At 42.4% G+C, this 25,893-nt stretch overlaps 2 protein-coding genes across 6 annotated transcripts in view; one reads left to right on the top strand and one right to left on the bottom strand.

The window, feature by feature from the left end:
* PUSL1 (pseudouridine synthase like 1) overlaps positions 1-17,720 on the bottom strand; it is a 91,594-nt gene extending 73,874 nt beyond the window's left edge. For 2 of the 3 annotated variants that reach the window (XM_030222638.1, XM_030222641.1), the window contains exons 1-2: positions 17,396-17,483; positions 8,699-8,935 (exon numbers count right to left, since the gene is read on the bottom strand). In XM_030222638.1, the coding sequence (XP_030078498.1) occupies positions 8,699-8,878 (180 nt within the window). In that variant the 5' untranslated portion in view covers positions 8,879-8,935; positions 17,396-17,483. Of the gene's footprint in view, positions 1-8,698; positions 8,936-17,395 lie in introns of all 3 variants that reach the window. The other variant, XM_030222640.1, reaches the window with a different exon arrangement.
* A 2,380-nt stretch (positions 17,721-20,100) lies between these two features.
* ACAP3 (ArfGAP with coiled-coil, ankyrin repeat and PH domains 3) overlaps positions 20,101-25,893 on the top strand; it is a 168,486-nt gene continuing 162,693 nt past the window's right edge. For all 3 annotated transcript variants that reach the window (XM_030222493.1, XM_030222491.1, XM_030222490.1), the window contains exon 1: positions 20,101-20,425. In XM_030222493.1, coding sequence (XP_030078353.1) covers positions 20,379-20,425 — 47 coding nt within the window. In that variant the 5' untranslated portion in view covers positions 20,101-20,378. The remainder of the gene's footprint in view (positions 20,426-25,893) is intronic.

Raw genomic sequence — 25,893 nt, 5'->3', positions numbered from 1 at the left:
GCTCAACAACAAAACAGTTAAACAGCCAATGTAGTGTTTTGTTTTTTTCTTTTTAATTTTACTTCTGTAAAGCATTTGAAAGTTACACACTGTCAAGTGAAGGATTTGGGTTTAATTCCCACCCCTAGACTTCCTCTCCCTGGGTGAGCCGGGACTAGTAGATGCTGCAGATACAGCACTTACAGCCCCTAGAAATGGGAGAGGGGGAAACATCCCGGGCATCCAGGAGCAGGGATGCCTAGTGGATGGACTCGGAGCCCATGACTGCAGAATTCAGTTTAGAACCCTGACGCATGTCCTCCAATTGAGAACTGTCACTGTGATGATGGCGCTAAGGTGGAGCAGGGTTATTAAATAAGGGGGGAGGGGGAAATCCCTAGTTATGAACAAAGAGTCATTTGCTGGAAAAAGAAAATGGAGCAGGAGGAAATTGCTGGGTCCAAGTAAAGTGGGGAGATGCATCTTTGATTATCCTGAGAACCTCGCAGCTGCTTGCTCTCCCCCACCCATGCTGAAGTAACCTATGAAGAAACAATTTAATAAAAGCAGGGAGCAGGAGCAGAACACAATACTCAGCAGGGTTTAAACAAAAATAAATATCAGGACAAAAATATAGACAGCAGAGCTGAAAATAAGACCAGCAAAGGGAGGAATAAACAAGCGGCTTGTGAGCAGTGTTGCTGCTGATCACCAGATAGGCTCAAGTGAGGGTGATGCTGATGTGAAATCTCGCTGCCCGCTTGTCTCCTCACTGGCCCTGCGGGAAGAGCCCCGCTGCCCGCTTCAGCCTCATCGCCCGTGCAGAAGAGCCTCGCCATCCGATTCAGCCTCCTCCCCAACCCTGCAAGAATAGCCTTGTTGGCAGCTTCAGTCCACCCCCCCCTTCTTTCCCACCTCCAATGTGGTGCTATTACACTACAAAAAATATACTCAATACCTCAAAAATTCTTGCTATACTATTTTTGCTTTCCCCTTCAAATCAAGGTGAACGTGTCTTCAATTAGTTGAGTCAACCAACGGTGAAAATCGGCAAAATTATCTGAAAGCACATTTCCAACTGTGTCACTGGGGCTCACTGAGCCACACACTGCTGGTCCCCTCGGATGCAGCTGTGTCTTATCTCTTTCCCCGGTTATTAGACACACAAAAAGAATTCCAGCACAGAATTCTACTCCATACACAATAAATTAATGTGGATTTTGTGGAACGATTCCCAACTCTGCTTCTCACAGAAAGTCCCTTTTAAGATTCATCACTCCAGTGCTGACTAACCACCGACAGAAGGGAGCTGCCTCCGGTTCTGTGTGGGAGTTGGAAAGTCTCGTAGTATCGCTTGGCATCTCATCACATGCCACAGTCTTACAGTGCCTCCTACCATTATGTAACCAAGGGCACAGGGTGCCACGCGCCTTACATCCAAGCGTTTGATATGACAAAAAGGTATAAGAAAGGATCCCAGTTCTTCCAAGCCCCAAACGTTTTCTATTAGTGAGCTGCAGAATGTGGCTTTAATCAACGGTGTCCAGCTCAGTGCTGCCTCGCTTCAATCCCACCACATCAAAGTGCTGCATACTTTCAACAGTCATCCAGCCATACATCTGTGATTGATCAAAACTGAACACCACAAAAGGATGGCAACTAATATGCTTATTTAACGGTTTTTAAAACATTCTCCATTGACTTGTGAAAAGAATGTTCTGAGGCCTTCCCCCCCCTCCCCAAACAATACCATGACAATGCTAATGTCAGGGCAAGAGGTACTCTGGTCGCTCTAGAAAACGTAGACCTAGGCATACACGAATAGGGCAGCGGACTGAAAACAGAGAGAACCAGTTTCAAATCCTACTTCAGCTCTTTTTTTTTTTTTTAATTGTGAGCCCTCCAGCGACAGAAATATACCTAATGTACCTGAATATATAAGACACCTGCAGGCCTGAAGGCTACTGCAGTGGTGTACGTTCAGGTGCAGTAGGTATTTTTCTGTTCCTGAAGGGCTCACAATTAAAAAATAAATAAATAAATAAAATCACAAACTGCTGAAGTGGGATTTGAATCTGGGTCCCCACTGCTCTAACCACCAGGCTATCCCTCTGCTCTGTATGGACATCTGTGTGGCAGCTGGAACGTCCACCTTATAAAATTACGTCTATGTCCATTGTCTCACCGCTTCCCCCCCTCCCCCCCTTCAGAAGTTAGATGTTTCAGTTTGGAAAATGGATGTTCATGCTCGACGGTTCCAGTACATGGACGTCTATCTCGCATGTATTTTATTAAACAGACTGTATCCTGTTCTAAAATACATGTGAGATGGACGTCTATTTGTGACGTTCTGATGTGGATGTCCGTATATGGAGTTGCAAACAACCAAAAGAAGCACAAGGAGCCTTCAAGATATGGGGTGTCTCAACTGTACTTTATTAATCAGACCCAACACGGTCCATGTTTCGGCTAGAATCGCCTGCATCAAGAGTGTAATGGTGATATCAGTATTCAAGGAAAACAGTCGTCCAGTGGGGATAAACACCTTTTGTCTTTAAAAAGACAAATCTATTGGAAACTTGGGCAAAAGAAACCAAAAACAAGAGACGTGGGAAATAAACAAAACTTGACGTCTTTCGTCCAAGGTTTTTATCCCCCATTAGACGACTGTTTTCCTTGGAAACTGATACCACCGTCAGACCCTTGACACAGGCGTTTCTAGCCGAAACACAGACTGTGTTGGATCTGATTAATAAAATACAGTTGAGACGCCATCTTGAAGGCTCCTTGTGCTTTTTTTGGTTGTTTGCATTCGCTCATGTGCTTTTGGATTCCCTCTCTTCTGTGTTTCATATACTGAGCTGGACATCCTTTCTAAAGATCCCTGCCACATGCATGACGACCAACATGATTACCAATCAATCAGAAACACCTCCGCTTCACTTTGCAGTTCTGTTGCTCAAACTACACAGAATGACCCTTACAAAATAACAGGCAGAATCAAATATAAATGAACTAAAAATCACACTAAGAGTAGTTAGTTAAGACAAAATGCTTAACGATCCAACTTTCAGGTCTGCTAAGAGGCCCTTTCTCAGGCACCTAAACATATATGTTTGCAGATCCAACTTATTATAATTGCAAACCAAGGGAACAGTATGTGATAGCAAAGTGAAAGTTAAAGGGTGACGTATGGTCCCCCAATAATTCAGCTAAACAGTATGAAGACAACAAAGATTAATGAGCCGCATTTTCATTTAACTGTCAGTCTCATCACTTTTCTTGATTTCTTAGTCCATTATTCAAATGAGGTTTTACTGGTTAAACATTTCATCTGTAACATTTCATCTGTAGCCATAATGCCTGTGGGATGCACAGTATCATATCAAGACCAGATTTTACGCACAGGCAACATCAGCATGTGATGAGTGTGTCAAATTCTGTAGGAATCCAAAAACTGGGACTCCCTCCAGCACCCTCCTCCACTGCTCTCTGATTTCCAGAGGAGTTTGGGGGATTTGGCTCATGTCCTTTTCAGTTGCAGCTCAAGGCAAGTTATATTCAGTTGAGATCCAGTCCTCTGCCTATGGAAGCTGTAAACTTAAAACCCAAGCACCTACCGTATTATACCCTCTCCAGATTCTCCGGTAGGCCAATGTGATAGAGTGAAGGCACAAAATGAAAGTATCAAAAATATAAATTGGACCAGATCCTTCAGTTGTTCATATATACTGAAATATTTCTTTATTGCCCCACTTTTGGTTTCACTGACAGAAGGCTGAGGCCATCTCAACTGCAGGGCAACCTCATCTGAGCTAGGGGGAAGACTTTTTGGGACTATGGGTCTAGAACAAGGGTTCAACCCAGTCCTTGGGACAGACCAATCCAGTCTGATTTTCAAGATATCCACAATGAATATGCATGAGATAAATTTGAAAATACTGCTTCCACTGTATGTAGATCTATCTCATGCACATTCACTGTGGGTATCCCAAAAACATGACTAGCTGGGTGTGTCCTGAGGACTGGGCTGAGAACCTCTAGTCTAGAAGACACTTGGGATGGGCTGTTGTTTGCGACAGATTATCATTCTCTAATAATAGTGCACTGAATGTGTAATGGTTCATGTATGTGTGTACTATCGAGTGCACCCTCTTTGCTAACATTCAACTCCAGAAAGGGAAAAAAATGACACTAACATTTTTTGCTGTCCTTCCACAGAAGATACTATGTACAGTAAGAGGAGCAATGCACCTTGGTACCGACAAGAATGACATCAAATCCTCATGGCGTCTCGTGGTCAGGTCAGACACTGGCTGGTCCTGGGGGCCCTGTCCAGCAGCCAGTGTTGAGACAGGTGAAGACCCACTTGATGCAGTACTGCTCCCTGTGTCCATAGGTCTCGAAGCAGCCATGCCTGGGACCGATGCTTCCGATGCTGATGCAATCTTCGACACTGATGTCGACGACGCCAACCCCGATGTCGATGCAAGTGTTGAGGACTTGGACCTGGCTCCAAAACCTTTTCCTGTTGAGCCTCTCTGGACACCTGTGTACTCTTGTGCAGGGCTATGGTTGGGCCCTAACTACTAATATTGGGCAGACTGGATGGACCGTACAGGTCTTTATCTGCCGTCATTTACTATGTTACTAATCATTTGTATAGCACTACTAGATATACACTTTAAATGCAGGGACTTTCTCTGTCCATAGAGGGCTCACAATCTATGTTTTTGTACCTGGGTTAATGGACTTGCCCAAAGTCATAAGGAGCTGCAGTGGGAATTGAACCCAGTTCCCCGGGTTCTCCGGGCACTGCACTAACCACTAGGTTACTCCTCCACTCCACCCTAAGCACTGAAGACACCAAGAATGGGTGTCTGCGCTAGAGGTGGTCCAACTGCACTGGATACAGCGCTTAAAGACACTGGGAACTTTAGATGACACGGCTGAAAAAACTTCCGCAGCGAAATCAAACAGCTCGATGGTGCCAGAAAAAGGAGCAAGGCACCAAGAAAAAAGGCATACCCTATCGACCCAACTTAAATGCCTAAACCTTGCAATACAACGAAACCAAAGCTCGTAATCGACTCTGCATAAATCTTCTCTTCACGACTCCCCATTATGTTTTTACCACATGAATCTTATTAGACCACAATAACTCTTTGTATTTGTTTCTCTACTGGAGTTGGCGAAAGCCTCTACGGCACAATGTAAGCCACATTGAGCCTACAAATAGGTGGGAAAATGTGGGATACAAATATAACAAATAAATAAATTTAAAAAATAGAAAAAACCCGACCGGAAGAAAACGTGGCCTACTGACTGAAAAATAAAGGAAACTTAAAAAAAGCAAAATTACTAAAAAATAGTAAGGGAAGAGGGACTCGAAAATGGGTAGAAGAAAAAAAAATCTTCCCGAAAACAGCTGAAAGCCACTAAAAAAGCTTTTGACCAGGTATGTGGAGACACTAGAAAATACACTGCCTCTCTTCACCACGGTAAAAAAAAAAAAGAACTGCGGGGAGACGCACCTTTGCGGCTGGCGGGAAGGCAATAGCGCATGCGTGGTGAAGCGTGTCTCGTCCTCCACAAAGCTCTGTTTTGAGCTTCTTAGAATCTCCGGACTGTGCAATGCAGCACCATGTTACCCACTTGTGAGAATAAATAGGCCTGCTTGTCCTCGTAGAAATCCATTTTACAAGTATCATTCAATACGGCAATATATACGTCTATGTTCCAGCAGATACAAGTGTTGATCAGCCATTTTAATAACATATACATCTGTGTTTTCTGAGGGGAAGGGGGTGCAAAAAACACCAGGGGATTGGGGGGTGACCACCCCTAATACATCCAGTGGAGCACTGCACAAAATGAGAAACTTTCCCTAACCTAGACATCCCCATGAGCAGGTGCAAATCCTGATGTTGACATCAGCAGACATAAATGTGTATTCCCTTTCTGAAATGGGGAATGCATGCGTAACTTTTTGTCCAACTCAAACCACACCCCTCTGCCATATGCATGTACTTGAGTTTTAGACGTATACACCCAGGCTTTCTAAAATGGGGATTTAGATGATTTGTATGCAATAGACCTGTCTAAATGCTGGTTTATGCATGTCCAAAGTGAGAACAGGACCTTGATGTGACTCTTTTAGTTCCTAATAAGCTGGCAGCTCTGCAGCAGAGAAGCAGCGTGCCCTGATGAGGGGCTGATCCACAGCTGCTCCTCTTTAAGAAGTAGTCAGGCCATGCAGCCCCATCTGCTGTAGGATACTAGGAGATTTAACTGCTGCATTTTTCAGGCCAGAGAAAAATCTGCCGGAAATCAAACCAAAGAAAAATGCATAGAATTGTTATTGGAAAATTGCCTAAAAAAAAAAAATCCCAAGCACTAATCCGCCATGATGTAAACAGCAGTCGCCAGCTACATTCTGATCAAGTTTATAAATCTGCTTTCTAGTCTTAACATCCTATTTATTGCATTTCTCTGTTTTATTTCTGGTTAAACAAATCACTCAGTTAATGTCTAAAATTCTTTGCAGTAGGGATGTTTCCAGAGTGGAAGAAGACACGAACACAGAACGAGATGTCTCTTAATCAGATACAACATGTGGGCGTCATGGCGGGAATCTTTTGATATGGACCAGGGGTTCTCAACCCAGTCCATGGGACACACCCAGCCAGTCTGATTTTCAGGATATCCACAATGAATATGCATGAGAGAGATCTGCATACAATGGAGACAGGGCATGCAAATTTATCTCATGCATATTCATTATGGATATCCTGAGAGTCTGGCTGGCTGGATGTGTCCTGAGGTCTGGGTTGAGAACCTCTGCTGTGGACTGAAGAAAGACCACCCAATTTATGGCGATAACTTTATGCTAGGTAGATATTATCCCCTGGATTCTATATATGGCGCCCAAGACTGGGTGCACTTTCGAGATATGCACTACCGAATCCCTTAAAAACAACACACGATCTGACAGTCTTCCGGAGATCTCTGAAAACTAAATTATTCAACGAGACCTACAATAAGAAACCTTCATAAAGACCCTCTATCACATCTGTATCAAAACTAATCAACATTGAACTCCTAATTTGACTACTTTAATCATATTGTTATTTAACACCATACTCTACCTTATATTTTGCATATCTGAGATGTATTAATTATTTCTTTGTTTCTAATTTTCTTAATATCTAATGTACCTTAATTGTATTAATACTTTGCTCTTCTCACACCGTTAATGACGATTGTCATTGCGGCATAATGTAAGCCACATTGAGCCTGCATAGAAGTGGGAAAATGTGGGACACAAATGCAGCAAATAAATAAAACTTAATTGGCTAACGAGCCATTAACAAGCAATAACTGGATGTTAACCAATTACTGACATTAATAGGCACCAATTAGGATTTACACATGCATCCAATTAGGATTTACACATGCATCTCGCTGCAAGCTATTCTATAACACTGGGTACATCCTATTGCATGCAACCTAAAAGGGGGTATGGACATGGGAGGGGCATGGGTAGGTCAGGGCATTACAATAAGTTGCACGCTGGGCCCAGAAGGCTTAAGTCTAGCGCTCAGAGCTGAGCGTGGAAACCAACATCAAGAGGTATTCAATAATGGGTACATGCACTTTAGAGAATAACGCTTGGTGCCAATCTTTTCCGGCACCATTTTTGAGTGCTATTTATAGAATTCTCTTCTGTTCCCTGCCACTGGGAAGAACCTTGCTGCACATTTCACCCTGGGGTTACATAAATACATAATGTATCAGATGCGCTGGTGGCGCCTCATACAAGCCAGAAGCACCAGGCAAGTAATAGAGGGGATCTTTTACAAAGGCACGCTAGCATTTGTAACGTGTGCTAAACGCTAGAGACACCCGCATATTCTTAAGGGCGTCTGTAGCAGCTCTGTCACCGATTTCTACCAATGCATCTGATACATTATCTCTGCTAATCCTCAGAAACGGGAGGGAGGGACAACGCAATGAAGGAATTCCAACTTTGGTAGGACTGAGGAGGCATTTTGATTTGCTGAGTACATTTGGCTTGGATACGTGCATGCAGCATACATGGTTGTACCAAATTAAAAAGTTCATATTATAGAAAATCCCTGTTTTTGCTTTAATTTCAGTCTACATCTTCTGGTCAATGTTATGACGAACTAGATGTTTGGAAGTTTTTTTTTTGTTTCTAACATTTTATCACAATGCCTGAAACCATTAATGTAGAAAATGCACAGTGCATATTTGCAAAATAAAATAATGACTATGAAACATATGTAAAGAGGGTTATAATTCTCTGAGTGGCTGCAGCAACAAAGGGTTGGAGTTTGGCCCAGCTCAAGATTAGCTTCCAGCTATCATAGACACAAACCAGGATCTTAAATAAGTCTTCTGTCTAGGTAATCTATGAACTGTTTGAAGGAAAGTTACTACAGTCGTCACTTTAACAGAAAAATGATAAAATCCTCATTCCATCGATTCAAATCTTTATTTTTTATCACTAGGATTTTCCAATGCTTTTCCATAAACAGGAGGCTGACACATTACAGTCCACAGTACACCTTATAGCCATTAATGAGGTCCCCAACTATGCCAACCAGCAGGGAGAATCAACATCACCGGGCCCTTACTTTTATGTAACGAGAAATCAGAAGACAATGAAGCCCTTCTATGAGTTGCTAATGCTTACCTCTAAGTAATTCTGAACCCCAAGACATGGCTGGTCAGCACGTGTCTCCATAACACCACTGAAAACCAAGAGAGGAAAACAATGACATTCCAGGTTTATTGTAGAAGGTGGCAAGTCATTAAGGAGATGCAGCATAAGGCTCAGGTCAGGGCTTCCCAGTTGTGTCCTGGGGAATTCCATAGCCAGATGGGTTTGCAGGATATCCACAATAAAAAACACCAACTGTACACAGGCACACTGAAATGAAATTGAGAAGCTGCATTGAAATATTACCAGTGAGGGTCTCCACACTAATTTTTATTGCGGTGGTATTGTTCATAATGTAGATGTGCATATATCAGGAGTGGGCAATCATGGTCCTAGTCGGATTTTAAGATTTCCACAATCGCATGCACTGCTTCCGTTGTATGCAAATAGGAAATCTTGAAAACCCAACTGAGCTGTGGCTGTCCACTCCTAGTATATATGGTGTGCAACTTAACAAGAAAGCTTCAATTGCCCTGACGCAGACAGTTTCACATCAAAAACATGACAGGCTGAATGAAAAATTGTTGAAAGAAGTCTGGACATATATGTACCTGTAAACCACCTTTTTATGCTTACTTTCAATAAAAGTTGGGTTGAGCCAACTGGCTTTCCTGCTGCTCTTTTGCTTGTATCCGTTACTGTAGATGGACATTGCCTCTCTCCTATTTCACTTATGCAGAGTCACTAGGACACTTCCGGGAAGTATGACTTAGCCACTAAACGTTACGCAACACCAAAAGAGAAATGTCCTACAGACTTGCAAGGGCAGCTAACACTGGCCCTTGAGGACCACAAATGAATTCAGTTGTTGGGATAACTGACATATGCAAATTAGCAAATTTTAATTTAAATTAGACCCACTGAACTCACGGATTCTGTGCATCTCAAACCTCAAAGTAATTTCTAGTCTAGAGGGTCCTCAGGGCAGACTACTGTAAAAATCACAACACAAGGACAATCAAAATGCTGCAGCCAACATTTTCATTGATATAAGCATCAAACATTCGGTCTCCCTTCACCATAACTGAGCTGGGAGCCAAAGGTTTATGAATGCTGACTTCAGTAGGGTTTCAACAGCATACACTTGTCAAGATTTACCTGGAGGTGAGGGAAGACTTCTGTTTATGTCTAAGCTTTTCTGGTTAAGAAATTTGTGAAAGAAAGGGCGGGATTTGATCCCAAAATGTGGTTCTTGCAGCATGTAGATAGCAAAATTCATTTCACTTCTGCAATCTTATCTAAAGTCTTTTCACATTCAAATAAAACAGATCCAAGAAGCACAAGTTGTACACCAAAAGTTTCTCTAAGCTTCTAGGAAGGATTTGCTAAAGCAACATCCTCATATCCTCTGGGCCTGAGATGAGAATCAGAGTTGAAACACCTATGGGGTGTCTATGTTCCATTTTTCATTCTACCCCGTCTGATCTCTCTGTTTCCTTCTTCCCACTCAGCTCTCATCAGGGAGCCATCATGCTAACTGCTCTCCTTATTTCGTTGCATTCAGTTTTTGTGAAGTGAACATGCTTAGCAATTCTGCTCGTTTCTTTCCCACCCAGTGTACAGGAATCAATACAATGAGTCCTCAATGCATTCAAATTAGAAAGACACCAAGTGTTGCTTCTACACTTTCCCTATTTTCTCCCACAGCTCTTTCCATTTACCCCAAAAGCAGAGTATGACTGGTCAACTGCAGCCAAGAAAGCAAACTATAGTTATTGTTAATGTTGCTTTTCCTCCAGCCACTAGTCCAGTAGGGTCTGTGCTCTGACCCTCAAAAGCAGCAAATGATTAGTTTGGTTACCTTGACAACCAGACCCAAATTGGCCTTGTTCTTAGGCTATACATAGGGAAATGCATCTAATGATTATTCATTGTGAACATCCCGAAAATGAGACCATGTAGAGAGTACCTGCATCAGATGTCACTTCGGGGGCATTTTTCTAACTCTTTGTTTTGGGATAAACTCCATGGGTACTTGTCCCAATTTTCAAAGTAAAGGTACACATGTGCTCTTTCACTTTGGAAATGTACTTCTGCGGGTATATTTTTCATAAAACATAACATGCATAGATTTGAAAATGCAATCTATGTGCATGTTCCTTTCTGGACCTAAAACCATCCCTGGAAACACTGATTTCTGTAGGGACTAACTACTTTTGGCAACTTCAAGGGAGGCCAATTCTCAGACAGTGAACTTACAATCAAGTAGGATAGAAAGAATAATTTAAGATTTTTGAATTTTCCCAAATCCCCCTTGCTCTCTCCTGTGGATTAGGGTTCTCAACTGAATTCAGATTCACCAGACTGGGTTGATCCAGTCTTGGGCTTACCCTAATTCATGTAGGGACTTGTAACCTTGCTTTTCTTAGGGAATCTAATGGGGAAATCAGAATCATAAGTTCCTGCATGTAATGGGGTAAGCCAAAGACTGGATCGATCATGTCGAGCGAATCTGGATCTAGTTGGAAACCCTACTGTGGATATGCTGCAAAGGTATTTATCAGCTCTCACAGCCAAAATTTCTCTTAAATCTCCCTCCAATTTTCCAAGCTGCATATTTGACTGAATCTGAAGTGGGGAGTTTGGGTGCAAAAGAACTGCCACATTATACAGTTCCAGGAGGGTCACACTCTGGCCCGTCCTGGTTTCAAACTCACATCCCAAAGCAGCGTGGTACTTTGTAATCCCTGATTCTACCCACTGAAATCAAAGCTCCAGATCCCATAATGCATTGGGATGAGGTTGACACAAATTCAGGAACAGTCTAAAATCTCCTTCCTTGGAAGTTCTGGTACAGTGGGTCAGCAACCAGGTGAACAAGGAGATTCCTTGAATTTCACTGATTTTTTGAAGTCTTTGACAGAACCATTGACAGGGAGAACTACCCTTCTCGCCACTTCTGCTTTCAAAGTGGACCGAAATGCTGTTCTAAGACCATATGTTAGACACATGGCTGAGCAGTTTTTGGGACTGCATATTTGAGATTTCCCAATAAGTCTAGATTGACCTCAAGCCAGACGCAGGGCCTTCTTCGCTTTAAATTCTGGGTTCTTGTGCCGGGGGCTTCATTTATTTTGAAATTCCCCTGTAGGTGGTTTATAATGCTAGGTGGGGAATCATTCATGATTCTGTGACCCTAAAGGGCCAGTGGAATTTTTGTTAGTGAGAGAGTTAACAGTAGTCGTTTGTTAAATCCCATGAGTGTCCTTAACCAGATGACGTAGTACTTCTCTGGCTCCTTCTCATAGTTATTTTCTTTGTAATATTTTTTTCTCTCCAGGGCTCTCTAAATATCGTGGGTGAAAGATTGATTGTGATTTTTTCTTTGATTTATTGTATTTATCATTCAAAGTTTTTCTTTTGGATGTTAATTTTAAAATTGCTGTAAATCAAGGGTAAGCAACCTCAGTCGAGGGCCACAACCCAGTAGGGTTTTCAGGATTTCGCCAATGGATATGCATGAGATCTACTGCCTCCATTGTATGCGAATAGATCTCATGCATAATATCATATTCAGGAGGATGCCCATGCCCTAGCCCATGAATCTGACACCAACATCCCTTTCCCAGGAAGAGCAGGGGTTCCTAAAACACCAAGTCACCAGTAGACAAGGAATTCTCAGACTGGAGGGGAGGGAAGCAGAAGGAAGTCACAGATGCCCAGGAGACATTGCAGGGATAGGGTTAGTGAAGGGAGAAGCCTTGAAGAAGATGAGCCCCCCTGGATCTGCAGACAGTATATAATAGCTCCAAGGGGGTGGAATTTCTAACAGTACCTGAAAGGCTGGAGGAAATGACTCCAATGGAAATGGAGGGACCTGAAATACAAGGGGAGGATCAAATGTCAGAAGCAGAGTTTATGGACTGCTCCAACGCAGCCAATGGAGTAGAACCCCAAAGTACAGAAATGTAGCAGGTATTTAGGAATTCCCTTTTCCTACTCACAACTTACAACTTTCTGGTTAACAGCTATGGGGCAGTTGGTAGTGCATGTTATGTAAGAAAACCACCCTGAGGGGAGGAGCTGTCAGGGGTCCCTAGAACTTATAAAGCTGGGAGAGTCCAAACAAGAGAAGAGACTAAGAAAGTACTGGATTTTTCCAAACCTGATTTGCATAGACTTATGGACAATTAATATCCCTGGATTATAAGTTGCTACGGAAGGAATCCAGGGTTTGGAGCTTATCTTGTGGACTTCACAAACTAATCAAAGTATACAGAGTCTTGCTGATGATTAGATGATAAACTTGTTTGTTCACCCTGAGTGGGACAGTGGCCCAGAATTGGGACCTTGGGAGCAATCAGCAGTATATAATAGATACACTAACTCCTCTTGGGCTATCCAGAATTGCAGACCCATCCTGAAGGAGAACTTCCTTTTCTTGGTGGAGAACTGGAACCTTACCAATGCATAAACCTGAATTGCTAGCCAAAGACCCCTACAATATTTGTTGGGGAAATCCTGAAAACCTGACTGGGCTGTGGCCCTCACTGACCAAGGTTGACTACCCTGCTATAAATAAAAAGTTTTAAACAAAAAAAAACCTGTCCCCTTCCCACCAGCAGTACTTGTAAACCACATCATTAAGGGGTCCTTTCACTATGCTGCGGTAAAAACAGGCCTCAGCATGTCATAACAACTCTGATTTTCTATTTATGTTTATTTTCCAACTTCATATACTGCTTTTACTAAGTAAAAAAAATCAAAGCAGTTAACAATAAAGTCTAAAAACATAAAATCTTCAAGAAAAGAATGCCAATTTTGATAGTAAAGAACACAACCATACATCTAGGGCACAAAAGAATATGAATCTGGAGAAAAGGGAGTGAAGGAATAGACAGAAAAAGGGGGGAAAAAAGGGGGGTATTCCAAGTGCAATACCAACAGGAGCTAGCTAACTAAGAGTAGGGTGAAAAGTCATCTGGAAGTACTACTACTACTAATTATTTCTGTAGCGCTACTAGACATACGCAGCGCTGTACACTGGACATGAAGAGACAGTCCCTGCTCGACAGAGCTTACAGTCTAATTAGGACAAACAGGACAAATAAGGGATAAGGACAAAGAGTAGCAAGATTCCGGAATCCCAAAGAGTAGCAAGATTTTGTGCGGAATCCCAAAGACTATTATTACCACTACTACTTATTTCTATAGTGCTTCTAGATGGACGCAGCGTAGTACACTGGACATAAAGAGATAGTCCCTGTTCGACAGAGCTTTCAATCTAATCAGGACAGACAAACAGGGCAAATAAGGGATAAGGACAAAGAGTAGCAAGATTCCAGAATCCCAAAGACTACTACTACTACTACTTATCATTTCTGCAGCGCCACTAGACATACGCAGCAGCGCTGTACACTGGACACAAAGAGACAGTCCCTGCTTGACAGAGCTTTCAATCTAATCAGTACAGACAAACAGGACAAATAAGAGAAGAGAATTACTAAGGTGGGGATGATAAAATAAGGGTACGGAACAAGTGAGTAAGGGTTAGGAGTTAAAAGCAGCATCAAAAAGGTGGGCTTTTAGACTAGATTTGAAGACGGCCAGAGATGGAGCTTGACGTACCAGCAAATCTCAGCGGTTTACAATAATCCAAACATTAGAAAAGAAAAGGAACTACAAAATTCATAGGAAAGTGGATAGATCAAGCATCCACAGGGATGAGAGGAAAAGTGTGAGGGGGGGGGGGGGGGGGGGGGGGAGGGAAAGTCAGTGCAAAGAAGGAAAAGAAGAGAAGGTGGAAATGGATTAAATAGGGGGATAGGGAAGTGGACAGCAGCAGTCAAAGCCTTGGGAAACAGCCAGGACTTTAATCTAGATTTGACATTTTTAAAATGAAGTTTCTGAACAGACGTCTAGAGGGAGGGGGAGTCCAGTTGGAGGGGGCAGCAAAGAAAAGGCAAGGCGACAAGTAGATTCCACTTGAGTTAGTTTAGGGCCAGGTAAGACTAAGCTGTGATTGTTGTTTATTGAGCGGAGGAGTCGAGCTGGTGAGTATGGGATTGTGAGAGAAGCGAGACAGTGAGGGAGACCAAGCCTGTGGGCCTTGAATGTAAGTATGCGATAATGGATCGGCAACCAATGATACGTTTGTAATAGCGGATGACACATGTTTGTAATGAAAAGTGTGACAAAATGACATCTGAAGAAAGGTCCAGAATGGTCAGGAACATTCAGCATCATCCTGGGATAATTGTTAGAAGATATCAAATCACATGCATTGTGTGTGTAAGTCCTCTTATTGTATAGGTGAGCTAGGCAGCTGCCTAGTATGGTAGGAGAAGGACACATGAATTGATTTGGTGGGACAAGGGCCAGGACCAACCTTAAGGCTGGAGGGCCGGGCAAGTAAGGCATCAGACTTCCACACCATGAAGCAACTTAAAACCAACTGGAACTTTTCTGCACTCACAACTGAGGAAGCACAGATGAAAACCCACAGTTAATTCAAACACCAACTTATATAGATCGGATATCCAGTTCCTCCTGCTCACACTTCTTAAAATTTAAGGCTACTCGGGGTAGAAGTGAATCGATTTTTACCCCTTCAAAAAGTACAAAGACTAGGGAACACTCAAATGATGTTACATGGAAATACTTTTCAAACAAATAGGAAGAAATATTTTTTTCACTCAATGAATAGTTAAGCTCTGGAACTCATTTCTGGAGGATGGGGTAACAGCAGTTAGCATAACTGGGTTTTTAAAAAAAAAGGCTTGGACAAATTCCTGGAGGAAAAGTCCAGGGGAAGCCACTGCTGGCCCTGGGATTGGTAGCATGGAATGTTGCTACTCTTTGGGATTTTGTCAGGCACCTGTGACCAGGACTGGCCACCGCTGGAAGCAGGACACTGGCCCAGATGGACCACTGGTCTGATCCAGTACGGCTATTCCTACGTTCAAGTAGTAGGCTTTCAGTCGTTTCTTAAAATTGACCAAAGAGAGCTTCATCCTGATATCTGTGGGTAAACTGTTCCAGTGGGCGGGGCCTAAGAAATAAAAGGCAGAACTCCAGGTGGACACATAGAGGGCCTGCTTGTGCTTAGGGGAGGGAAGCACAAGGCAATTAGAATCAAGAGAATGCAGAGTGCGGAAGGAAGTGTAAGGGATGCTGTTTCATGCATCCACTGCCATTTCTGTAAAGAAATAGTTTCAGGACTAATCTTCTTTCACCCTCATCCTATGAGCTCTGCCTCATCTCAGAGCTTCCTATCCACATCTCAGAGCTTCCTATCCACTGAAAGAAATCTATTTCCTGTGCATTTATACCTTGAAAATATTTTAAATTTCTCTGTCATATCTCCCCTAGTGTTCCTTCTGCTTTTCACAAACATAAATATGAAAATATTTTACATTTCTATTTGCAGGTCACCTATTCATTCTCCTAGCAGACATGTATTACATGAATGTGAGGTCATTTCCTGACAAATCTGCGAGCTAACACATCTGTGTAGTGATATTTCCCAAATAAACCTACAATTGTCAGGAGAAAAAAAAACCTAAAAAGGCATGGGATCATTATGATTAAACCCCTTAAATTTCAAGTAGTCTGGGTTACTGAATTATGTTTTTTCCATTATATCCTAACATTCACAGATTTACTGCTGGTACTCTAATTCGGTCTGATTTATCCTAACGTCTTATTTCACTGTAAACATTTATCTGCATTCTATAAACAGTTTGTACTTCTAAAACATAACAGAAAATACCTGTTTTAAGAAAGCGGAAGAAAGGTAATGCCTCAAAGAGGATGACTCCTCACACTTTAGTTAGAACAAACCAAAGTACAAATTTAGTTACATTTATGCCAGAAATATCGCCATCAAATGTTATTGTAAGATAGGGAATTGCACTCATACCCACTTATCTTTCTCAGGAAATGCTATTCAGAATGAAGATTTCCGATTTATAATTGGTCTTAATTAATGCAGTCCCTTGAGATGTTTATGTTTTGACACTTGTTAATCCAGTGTAGCTCTGCTGTTAAAAGGCAGAATCTTTGCACTCTTTGTAATCCTGACAATTTCACAAACGGTTGTATGATTTGAACATTACCTTTCAGGAAGCAAAATACCACCACAGATTTTATTTTTAAGAAGAGTCTGTACACAGATAGCCTTCTCATTACACTGGAACTACTAAAGTCCTTTTGGTAAGCAAAGACTTGCATCTTCAAAAAGTGTTCGCCCAACAAAAGTGGCAGCACTATCCAAACAGTATTCCAGAATTCCAAACACTATCAGCAGACCAGGCGTTGGACACCATATAATGCCAAATCAGTAAAAGAAAGAACGGCGTTGCAACTGCTCTCTCTGCGCCTCTCCCTGCCTTTGCCTTAACTGTCCCACACTCACTTGATGTTCTGCACACTTCAGGCCACGTTAAGAACAAGGGTCAGGTATATTGCACCGATTCTTGTGATATTTGGGGCAGAAAGGCAGTAAACAAGTCAAAGCTGCCAAGAAGGCGATTTTAAACCAGTCCTACTACTCAACCACTACATTTTAGTAACAGCCGAGTTTTCAGCGGGTAGAATCAGAAACTACAAGTACTATCACGTATCGGGATGTGCGTTCAAAAGACTTACATTTTACCTGACTGTCGTGCCAAAAGCAATGTAGAAACTTAATTTGTCTTAGGTGATACAGAGAAATCATGAAACACCTACCTATATTTCGTTCCACAATACTGAAAAAATATTAAGTATCGAACTCGGGCAAGGTTCATTTTTTTATTATTATTTTTTTTTTTTAAATAAGGTGGTAGAGAACGAGCAAAGTCACCACGGAACTGCCAAGAGGCAAAGGCAAAACGCACACAGAGTAAGTGGTGGCTACACAAGATTTTTGCAGTATAGTAGACGCACACAACAAAAGACCCTCGCCGCCGGTATCCTAAAGTTCCGCCTTCCTAACCTCCTTGCCCTGAACTCAGCATTGCTATCTACTGGCTCCTTTCCCTCTTTTTCCTTCCAGTCGCGGCCAAATGAAATAATCTTCCTGAGCCCGTTCTATGCTAAAAGGCTACTGTGGCTGAAGGGAAAGTTCATTCAAACGTTTCAGGCACTACAATAGACAGGAGATAGTGCCCTGGCCTGGGTCCTCACTTGGTGGGCGTCGCGGTTTGAGGTTCAGGGGGCGGACCTTGGGATGCCTACTGAGGGAGTGCTGGTAAGTATTGTTTTCATGCAAAGCGTTAAAAAGCCCTAAAGAGATAGTCTTAAAAAAAAAAAAAAAAGAGGTAGTCTTGTATTTGTTTTGCGTTATATGCCTTGTTTGTGACCCCTAGATTTTAGGCGCTAACGAGTAGGGACTGTTCATTATATACTTTCGTACTTCACGTATGCACCATACAAAAATCATGAGTCCTATTGCATTGTGGGATTTGTAGTCTTTTTTTTTTGTTATACTGTGTAATCAGCAGTAAAAGTACTACAGTAGGTTGAGGTGGAGAGGGTGAAGCTGGTCTAAAATTTCCCTCCAGGATTCATATCGCTTAAGGCCACAATCCATCTATTTTTTTTTATGCTGGTTTAAAATTTAATCACTGGTTCTCCTGAACATATTGGTTTTTAACCATTTTCTTAAATGAAATTCCCAAAGTTTCTTATGTTTGTTCATGATTAGGTTGTAAGCCTCATAGAGCAAGGCTTGTCTTTTATGTGCATATTTGCACAGTGCTATGTATTTCAAGTTACTCTACTAACACTATAAAGTAACAGTTGTAGCAATAGGGTGAAATACCCCAGTGCCAAAGACCAACAGAAAAAGAAAATATTTGCCCAGGTTATGAAAAGCGAGTGCTATTAAATTTACAGCATTTAGCCAATATATAAGGGGGTGGGGGGAGAAATACCTCCTATTACTCAAGGCCAGCTCTGCTGCTAGGTGGACTAGGCATCCGCCTAGCATCCACCTAGGGTAGTAGCAGCATTTAGGGGCTGTGGTGTGGCAGAAGAGCATCCTTTCACCTCCCCTTCTTTACTTTGGTCCTGAAGCAAATGTTACCCCTTTTTTCCTTTCCACTGCTGCCCCCATCGCCCTACCAATTGGTACTCAGTGGCAACGCAGGTCTCGCTCACTGCTGAGTCCTTTCCTTCCCCCCTAACATGAAATACATAAAGGGGAGGGTGAGATGTGGCAGCGCTGGGCCACTACTGGAAAACCCTGTGCCGGAGTTCAGTGTCTCCTGTTCCTTTCCTACCTCCATCAGGTCCCAGCGTCATTTCTTATGCCCTCCCCCGGGTCCAGCATCCCACATCCATTTCCCTCCTCTAGGCCCGTGTCTAACATCTACCCCCACCTTGCCGCTCTTGCCCTAGCTCTTCCTGAGTTGCTCCAAAGACACAGGTAGGAAGGTGAAGGGAGGATGCTGGCTGTCTTGAGTGGGAGGAAGGGGGATTTGCTGGATTAATGGAGGGGGAGGGTAGGAATGGTTTTGAGCTGCCCCTGGGGGCAGGGGTGCATGCCTAAAGGTTCTTCTAGGGCACCCGATACTCTTCGGCCAGCCCTGTTACTATTATTAGAAATGTACAGTGCTGGATACCTACTGGATGGCAATAGAATTACGAACATGAGTGTTGCCATACTGGGACAGACTGAAGGTCCATCATACCCATCATCCTGTTTCCAACAGTGGACAATTCAGGTCCCAAGTACCTGGTAAGATCCCAGAACAGTAAAATAGATTTTATGCTGCTTATCTTAAAAATAAGCAGCAGGTTTTTCCCTAGTCCAACTTAATAATGGCGTATGGACTTTTCTTTTAGGAAGGTATCCAAACCTTTTTAAAACTCTGCTAAGATAACTGCTTTTACCACATTCTCTGGCAATGAATTCCAGAGTTGAATTATAAGTGAGTGAAGAAACATTTTCTCCACTTTGTTTTAAATTTACTACTTAATTGCTTTATTGCGTGCCCCCTAGTCCAGGTATTTTTGGAAAGAGTAAATAAGCATTCACTTCTACCTGTTCCATTCCACTCATTATTTTATAGACCTCTACCATATCTTCCCTCACCTGTCTCTTCTCCAAGCTGGAGAGCCCTAGCCGCTTTAGCCTTTCCTCATAGGGAAGTCGTCTTAACCCCTTTATCATTTTCTTTGCCCTTCTCTGTACTTTTTCTAATTCCACTATTATAATGTGTAAGGATAGGCGCTGAAGGCTTGTGGATGCTTCTTGAGCACGACTTGCTGCTTTTTTTTCTTCTCTTGTAGCCTGTGGCTGGCAATTTGTGGATGCTCCCTGAGCCTGACCAGGCTAGATTTCTGCAGTTCCAGACGTGGGCAGGCAGTTTGGGGATGATCCCTGAACCTGACAGATCGGGCTTCTACTATTCTAGACGGAGACAGGCAATTTGGGGATGCTCCCTGAGTCTGACAGTCTGGATTTCTGCTGTTCTAGACGGGGGTTGGCAGCTTTGCCTTTGCTGATCTCATTCCCTCTTTGCATCCCGGCAGCTGGAGGTAGCAAGTGAATTGTTGCCACTATCCGCGCTCCGTGCACGGGTTCTGCTCCTTCTGGTAACCCCGAGTGAGCCGTGCGTGGAGGCTAGGGTGGCACCTGGTGCCCTGGCATTTATTCATCCTTGTGCAGGCGCAGGCGATGAGCTGCTGCAATTAACACTGGCTAAGGACGGGCAGATCTGTAATCATGACCGTGGATTTCGAAGAATGCATCAAGGATTCGCCCCGATTCCGGTAAGAAGGCGGCGGGTAGTCTTGATGGCCGTCGGGGGCTAGTGAAGGAGGTGGGTGGGTGACAGGGTGCAAGCAAGCCTTTCCAGTCTAGCCGTGCGGAAAACGCGTGCATTTTGGATAATTGAATGCCATTTACACGCCCATGATCTGTTCTCTAGTATAGTCGGCTGTTGCACTCAAGTATGTAGGAAAAATATGTTTATAGGGTAGCTTCCTAACAAAAGGTTGATGAGTCCTACAGAGAACGAGGCTGGAGCGGGGAAATGTAACTCTTATTTGTCAATCGCGTTATCAAGTTGGGGATAGGAAAAAAGATCCATCCAAGCGGGGGCTGTTTCACGCCTAACGCTGCGGAATATAGGGAGGCGATTAGCGTAATGGGGATGAACCCCAGTCGAGAGCTGAATGAATGAAAGAGAGCGAGCGCCGGTGGGGGAAGGGGTGCACCGGGGACCCCCGCCCGCCCTCTTGGATGAGCCTGTGCCTTGAATTAGTTGCGTTTCGCAGCAAATCTTTCTGTGCTGGGGATGAAAGCGGACGTGCAGCTGAGCGATTAGCGCAAAGGGGAGATGCGATAAATCCTCCGCTAGCGCTGTTCGGTTTATAGCCTGTATCTATTCCGCGCTAATCGTTAGCGTTACGATTAAAGCAGGCGTTGGAATGCAAAAGTACAAAAGGGTAGCCCGCTGGAAAATGCTAAAATCGTGGCACTCGTATTTCCATACCTATCTATATAATATCTGTGATATTTTTTGTAAAGGCATTATTACATCAGTTTTGCATGACGTAAGGGGACGTTCATTTTTTTTTCCAAAGAGATCTTCAGAAATTAAAAAACCGGGCTTCTAAGTGATGGTCTCTAATCGGAGCACAGCTTCTGATTTTAGCAAATAGCACAATAGATGGGAGCCAGCGCTGGGCTTTGTTAGAGAGGGAGGGTGCAGTGAAGTCACGGACTTGACTGGCTTACTGAAGGGAAGAGCAAGCAGAATTCAAAACTATAAATAAACTCAGTCCAGGCTTGCAGCCAAAACAAGACAATTTCTCCATTTCTCCGACCACTGCAAAATACTCGGGATCTCGGGGGATGAGAGAGCCCTGATTCTAGAGCGTGTGGCTCATTCATTCGTGCGGTAGTCGGAGTCCAGCCTTCTGCCTCCTCGAGAACAGGCTGATTGCAGAATATTCGACTGAAGCGTCTTGCATGGCACCGTGTGCAGGAGCAAAGACAAGGGGGGTTGCAGGAAAGGCAGTGTAGCTTTGTCCTTTTTATGAGTTAATTTCCTTTTCTAGAATCCTCTCGACATTTATGACCTCCCCAGAAAGGGAAAGAAAATATAATTTAGACTAGCTTTGGTAGTAAATATTATGGGGAAAACAGAATGCAAGGTCTCAGAGGGACACTATCAAAAAAGCAATATTAATGGAGAACATGGCTGACTTTTAATTTAGCTGGTGAATAAATGTATTAATAGTTCACGACAAGGTATTAGTGCTGCAGTTGTAGGAAATACATTTAGCTGCTTCTGGAGTGATACAGAGATGGAACAATATGTCATCCTCTTTCTATGACTGGATGCTTTGCCCTCTGGTACCCTTGCCACACCCTCAGCTGTTGTTAGTCAGCTCCACTCTCTGGATAAGGTTCAGCTTCGTGGAAAAGAATAAGGTTTTCCTTAATCCATTTTGACTGAGAGTGTAATGAGCTCTGATGTTTTTGAATTAGCCAAAGACTGGTAACAGTTTTGCTACAGATACAGTAGCAAAACCTGTCCAATGAAATGCCTGGTTGAAAGATGGAATGGCTCAAAATCATATTTCTGTTGTACGATTCTTTTGCAGTACTGTTAAATGTTTATATACTTGATATTTTAGTCCTATTGCTAGGATTCAGTTTGCTATCTCTAAGTTTACCATTGGATTTATGCTCATTTTTGGTATTTTTACTGTCGTTATGCTGTTAACCAAAGTGTAAGTTTTATGTCAAACTGTACCTGCTGGACACCACTTTGACTGAACCTCTTCGTAAAGGTGGTTAATAAAACTCAATATTAAATATATAAATTGCCATGTAGTAGGGTATGAGTCATCAAATAGTTATTGCAACCCTCTCCACCTCGCCAACCTGTCATGAAAAAAAAGACTCTTTGGCTACAGTCTGGACCCAATTAAAACCCTTTTTCATGTGGATTTATTTTAAAGTTTATACATGTTTCTGGAATTTGGTGTACTAGGGCTTTGCTTTCATTATAAAGATGTGTGCTGCCACATTACACTGCTGAGGTTTGGGCAATTTTGCTGATGGTTCTGGGCTAAAAGTGTTAACATTTGACCTTTCCTCTAAACAAAGGAAACAAGTTCAAGCCAGGTGAGATTTTCTCCTGACTGATAAGGTCCAGGGTACAATTTATCTAAGACCAGAACAATGTAAATCAAGACGGGGAGACAGGTCTGAATGAAAGGAACCTTTTTCAGCATGTAAGAAGTGATCTCATATTGTTTAAACACTATTGGGAGGGGATTTGTGGGAAGTACAGGGTGCTGCCATATTTATGGTGGTGGAGCACCTTACTGATTAGTGCTGGGCAGACTTATACGGTCTGTGCCCTGAAAAAGACAGATACAAATCAAGGTACGGTATACACAAAAAGTAGCACATATGAGTTATCTTGTTGGGCAGACTGGATGGACTGTGCAGGTCTTTTTCTGTCGTCATCTACTATGTTACTGATTTCCTAGGGCATGTGATCACATGATCTAAAATAGTCTCAAGGAAAAAATCTATCTATCTATCTATCTAGAGAGTGACTACAGTAATGAACAGTCTGGAGCTTTCTGTGAAAGTTAAATGGGGTGCTGATACTATCTGTGGAGCAGTGTCTTCAAATAGGTTAGGTTTTGTGCATATCATGATGGGAATGAACCACACTCCTATGCCAGGGTATGCTGGAGACCCTCTCAGTCTCTCCAGTTTATTTATTTATTACATTTGTACCCTGCGCTTTCCCACACATGGCAGGCTCAATGCGGCTTACATAGTAACAATATAAAGAATTACAAAGTCGTAAGAAGACTATACAGTTTGTGGTAAATGCAAAATTAATGGGGTTAACAGATAAGTAAGTTGAACATAGGAGGAATTGGGTTCAGAAGGAAATGAGCGTTGGGAAGTAGGCGTAGAAAGATGAAAAGGAATGGATATGGGGTAGCAAAAAGGATAATGGGAAACATGGTCAATGTATAACTATTGTCATGTGGGCAAGTTTTGGTTAGGTTGAATGATTAGGGTAGGCTGTCTTGAAGAGATGGGTCTTCAGCGCTTTTCTGAAGGGCAAAAGGCCGTTAATGGTACAGATAGGTCTTGGTAGAGTATTCCAAAGCTGGCTACCTAAAAAGGAAAAATTGGATGCGTAGAAGGAAATACCTTTGCAGTTGGGGAGGTGTAGATTAAGGTAAGTACGGGAAGACGTCAAACTGTTCCTGGTTGGGAGGTCGATAAGGTGATTCATGTAGGTGGGGGCTTCTACGTGTAATATCCTGATAGTGCTTGCATTGTGTCCAACAGAACTGCCTTCTGAATGTAACTTGTAGGCAACCAATTTATCAGGGTGCATTAGGAAATTGCTTGTTATCAAGCCAGTGGCCTTTAATAAACTATTTCTGCACATTTTCTTGGTGTCTGATTACACATCAGGGTCTTCTTTATATGTTGTACAGAATAGACCCTCAACATTGACATTTCTAGTCGCAAATCTGTTATGGTTTTCTTCTTTAGCACAATTTCTGTTTTTCTTACATCAACTATTTTGGGCTCCTTTTCCTAAGGTGCACTAAAGATTAGTGTGCACTAAATACTACAAAGCCCATTTTATTCCTGTGGGCTTCTTAGCATTTAGCAAGCGCTAAATCCATTAGGGCACCTTTTAAGAAGGAGCCCTTGATAAGCTGGAATAAGAACATCCAGGCAATCATAACTTATTCAGTCTCCAGAGATAGGGTTGTGATCCCTGTTTTTTTTTTTAACTAATCTATTATAGTGTTTACCTAGTTAACAGTGAATGAGTTGTACTATTTTATTAACATTTGTATAGCGCTACCAGACGCACGCAGCGCTGAACACCTGACACAGAGAGACAGTCCCTGCTCAATCGAGCTTACAATCTAAAAATACAGACAGACAAGACAATTAAGGTTGAAGGAAGTATTGGGTGAGAAGGAACAAGGGGAGGGCAATTGAGTAGTGGCTAGGAGCCAAAAACAGTGGTGACTTTCTTTATATAGGCTTTATCCCCACAGTGAGCTGGGCCTGTTATACAAAGAATAGGTTAGCAAAGAAAAAAGAATATCTACTATGAAAATTTTAGGTGTTTCCTTTTTTTTGTTGGATATCATATGGCTTATTCATGCACACTCACTTTTTACGGATAAGGGTGTGTGTGTAATAGTGAGTTATGGATGTGAGAAGTGACAGGGTCTTTTTCCCTAACCCTTTTTGCTATTGATTTTATCAGACCAGCTCTACTGTTTAATCCTCTGAATTCTACTGACTTTGTCATTAGTGCCCACTTTTGGGAAGTAGGGTCAGCGTTGTGCGGACTTCTATGCTCTGTGTTCCCAAAATAGAAAAGATAGATCAGGGTCAAGTATATGTATTTTATACCACATTCCTATCATATGCTATGAATACGGGTATTGTGTATCTCAGTGGGGGAGGGGAAGACATCTTTAAGTTGAATTTAGCAAGTAAAATCTTGTTAGTTAGTAATACTGTTGAATTGTTGGTTTAATCATGAATTGATAATGAGTGTGACTGATGGGCAGACTGGATGGCCTGTGCAGGTCTTTATCTGCCATCTACTATGTTACTTTTCATATTATTTTCTGCACCTCCTGAAAATGCAGGATAGTCTTATCAATTACAAAGACTCTTGTTTATATTTATGTTTATTAAAATTGTTAATATACTGCCGTTTCTAGAAAAAGATTGCAGCGGTTCACAGTAAAAATATTATTAAAACAGAAAGGAACTCCATAATTTTATAGGCCAGATTCATTAATACAAGAGCAAACAAACATATATACAAATTTGACAGTCCAACTGAGCAGGTAACCAATGCCAACGCCCAGGTCTAACATGCTGGAGGTGAAAAACCAAACGCGAGAGAGAGAGAAAAAAAATAAGTTTTGAAAAGACAATTCAGAGTGAAGGACAGGAGGGAGGTCATTCCATAATTTTGGTGCCAGAAAGTAGAATGCAGAGTGAGAAGTAGATTCATAGCGAGCCTGTTTTGGTGAAGGTAAACCAGACGATGAGAGTCAAGTGAATGGAGAGTACATGAAGATGTATAAGGACTAATAAGGGAGGAAGGGATTTGATATGCCACTTTTCTGTGGGGCAATCAAAGCAGTTTACATATTTTATATGCAGGTAATTTTTGTGTCTCTACTGGGCTGACAATCTAAGTTTT

Source organism: Microcaecilia unicolor, chromosome 13 (genome assembly GCF_901765095.1).
Source record: "Microcaecilia unicolor chromosome 13, aMicUni1.1, whole genome shotgun sequence".
Lineage (NCBI taxonomy): Eukaryota > Metazoa > Chordata > Amphibia > Gymnophiona > Siphonopidae > Microcaecilia > Microcaecilia unicolor.
The sequence above is the reverse complement of the archived record's forward strand: the minus strand, read 5'-3'. Positions and strand labels throughout refer to the sequence as shown.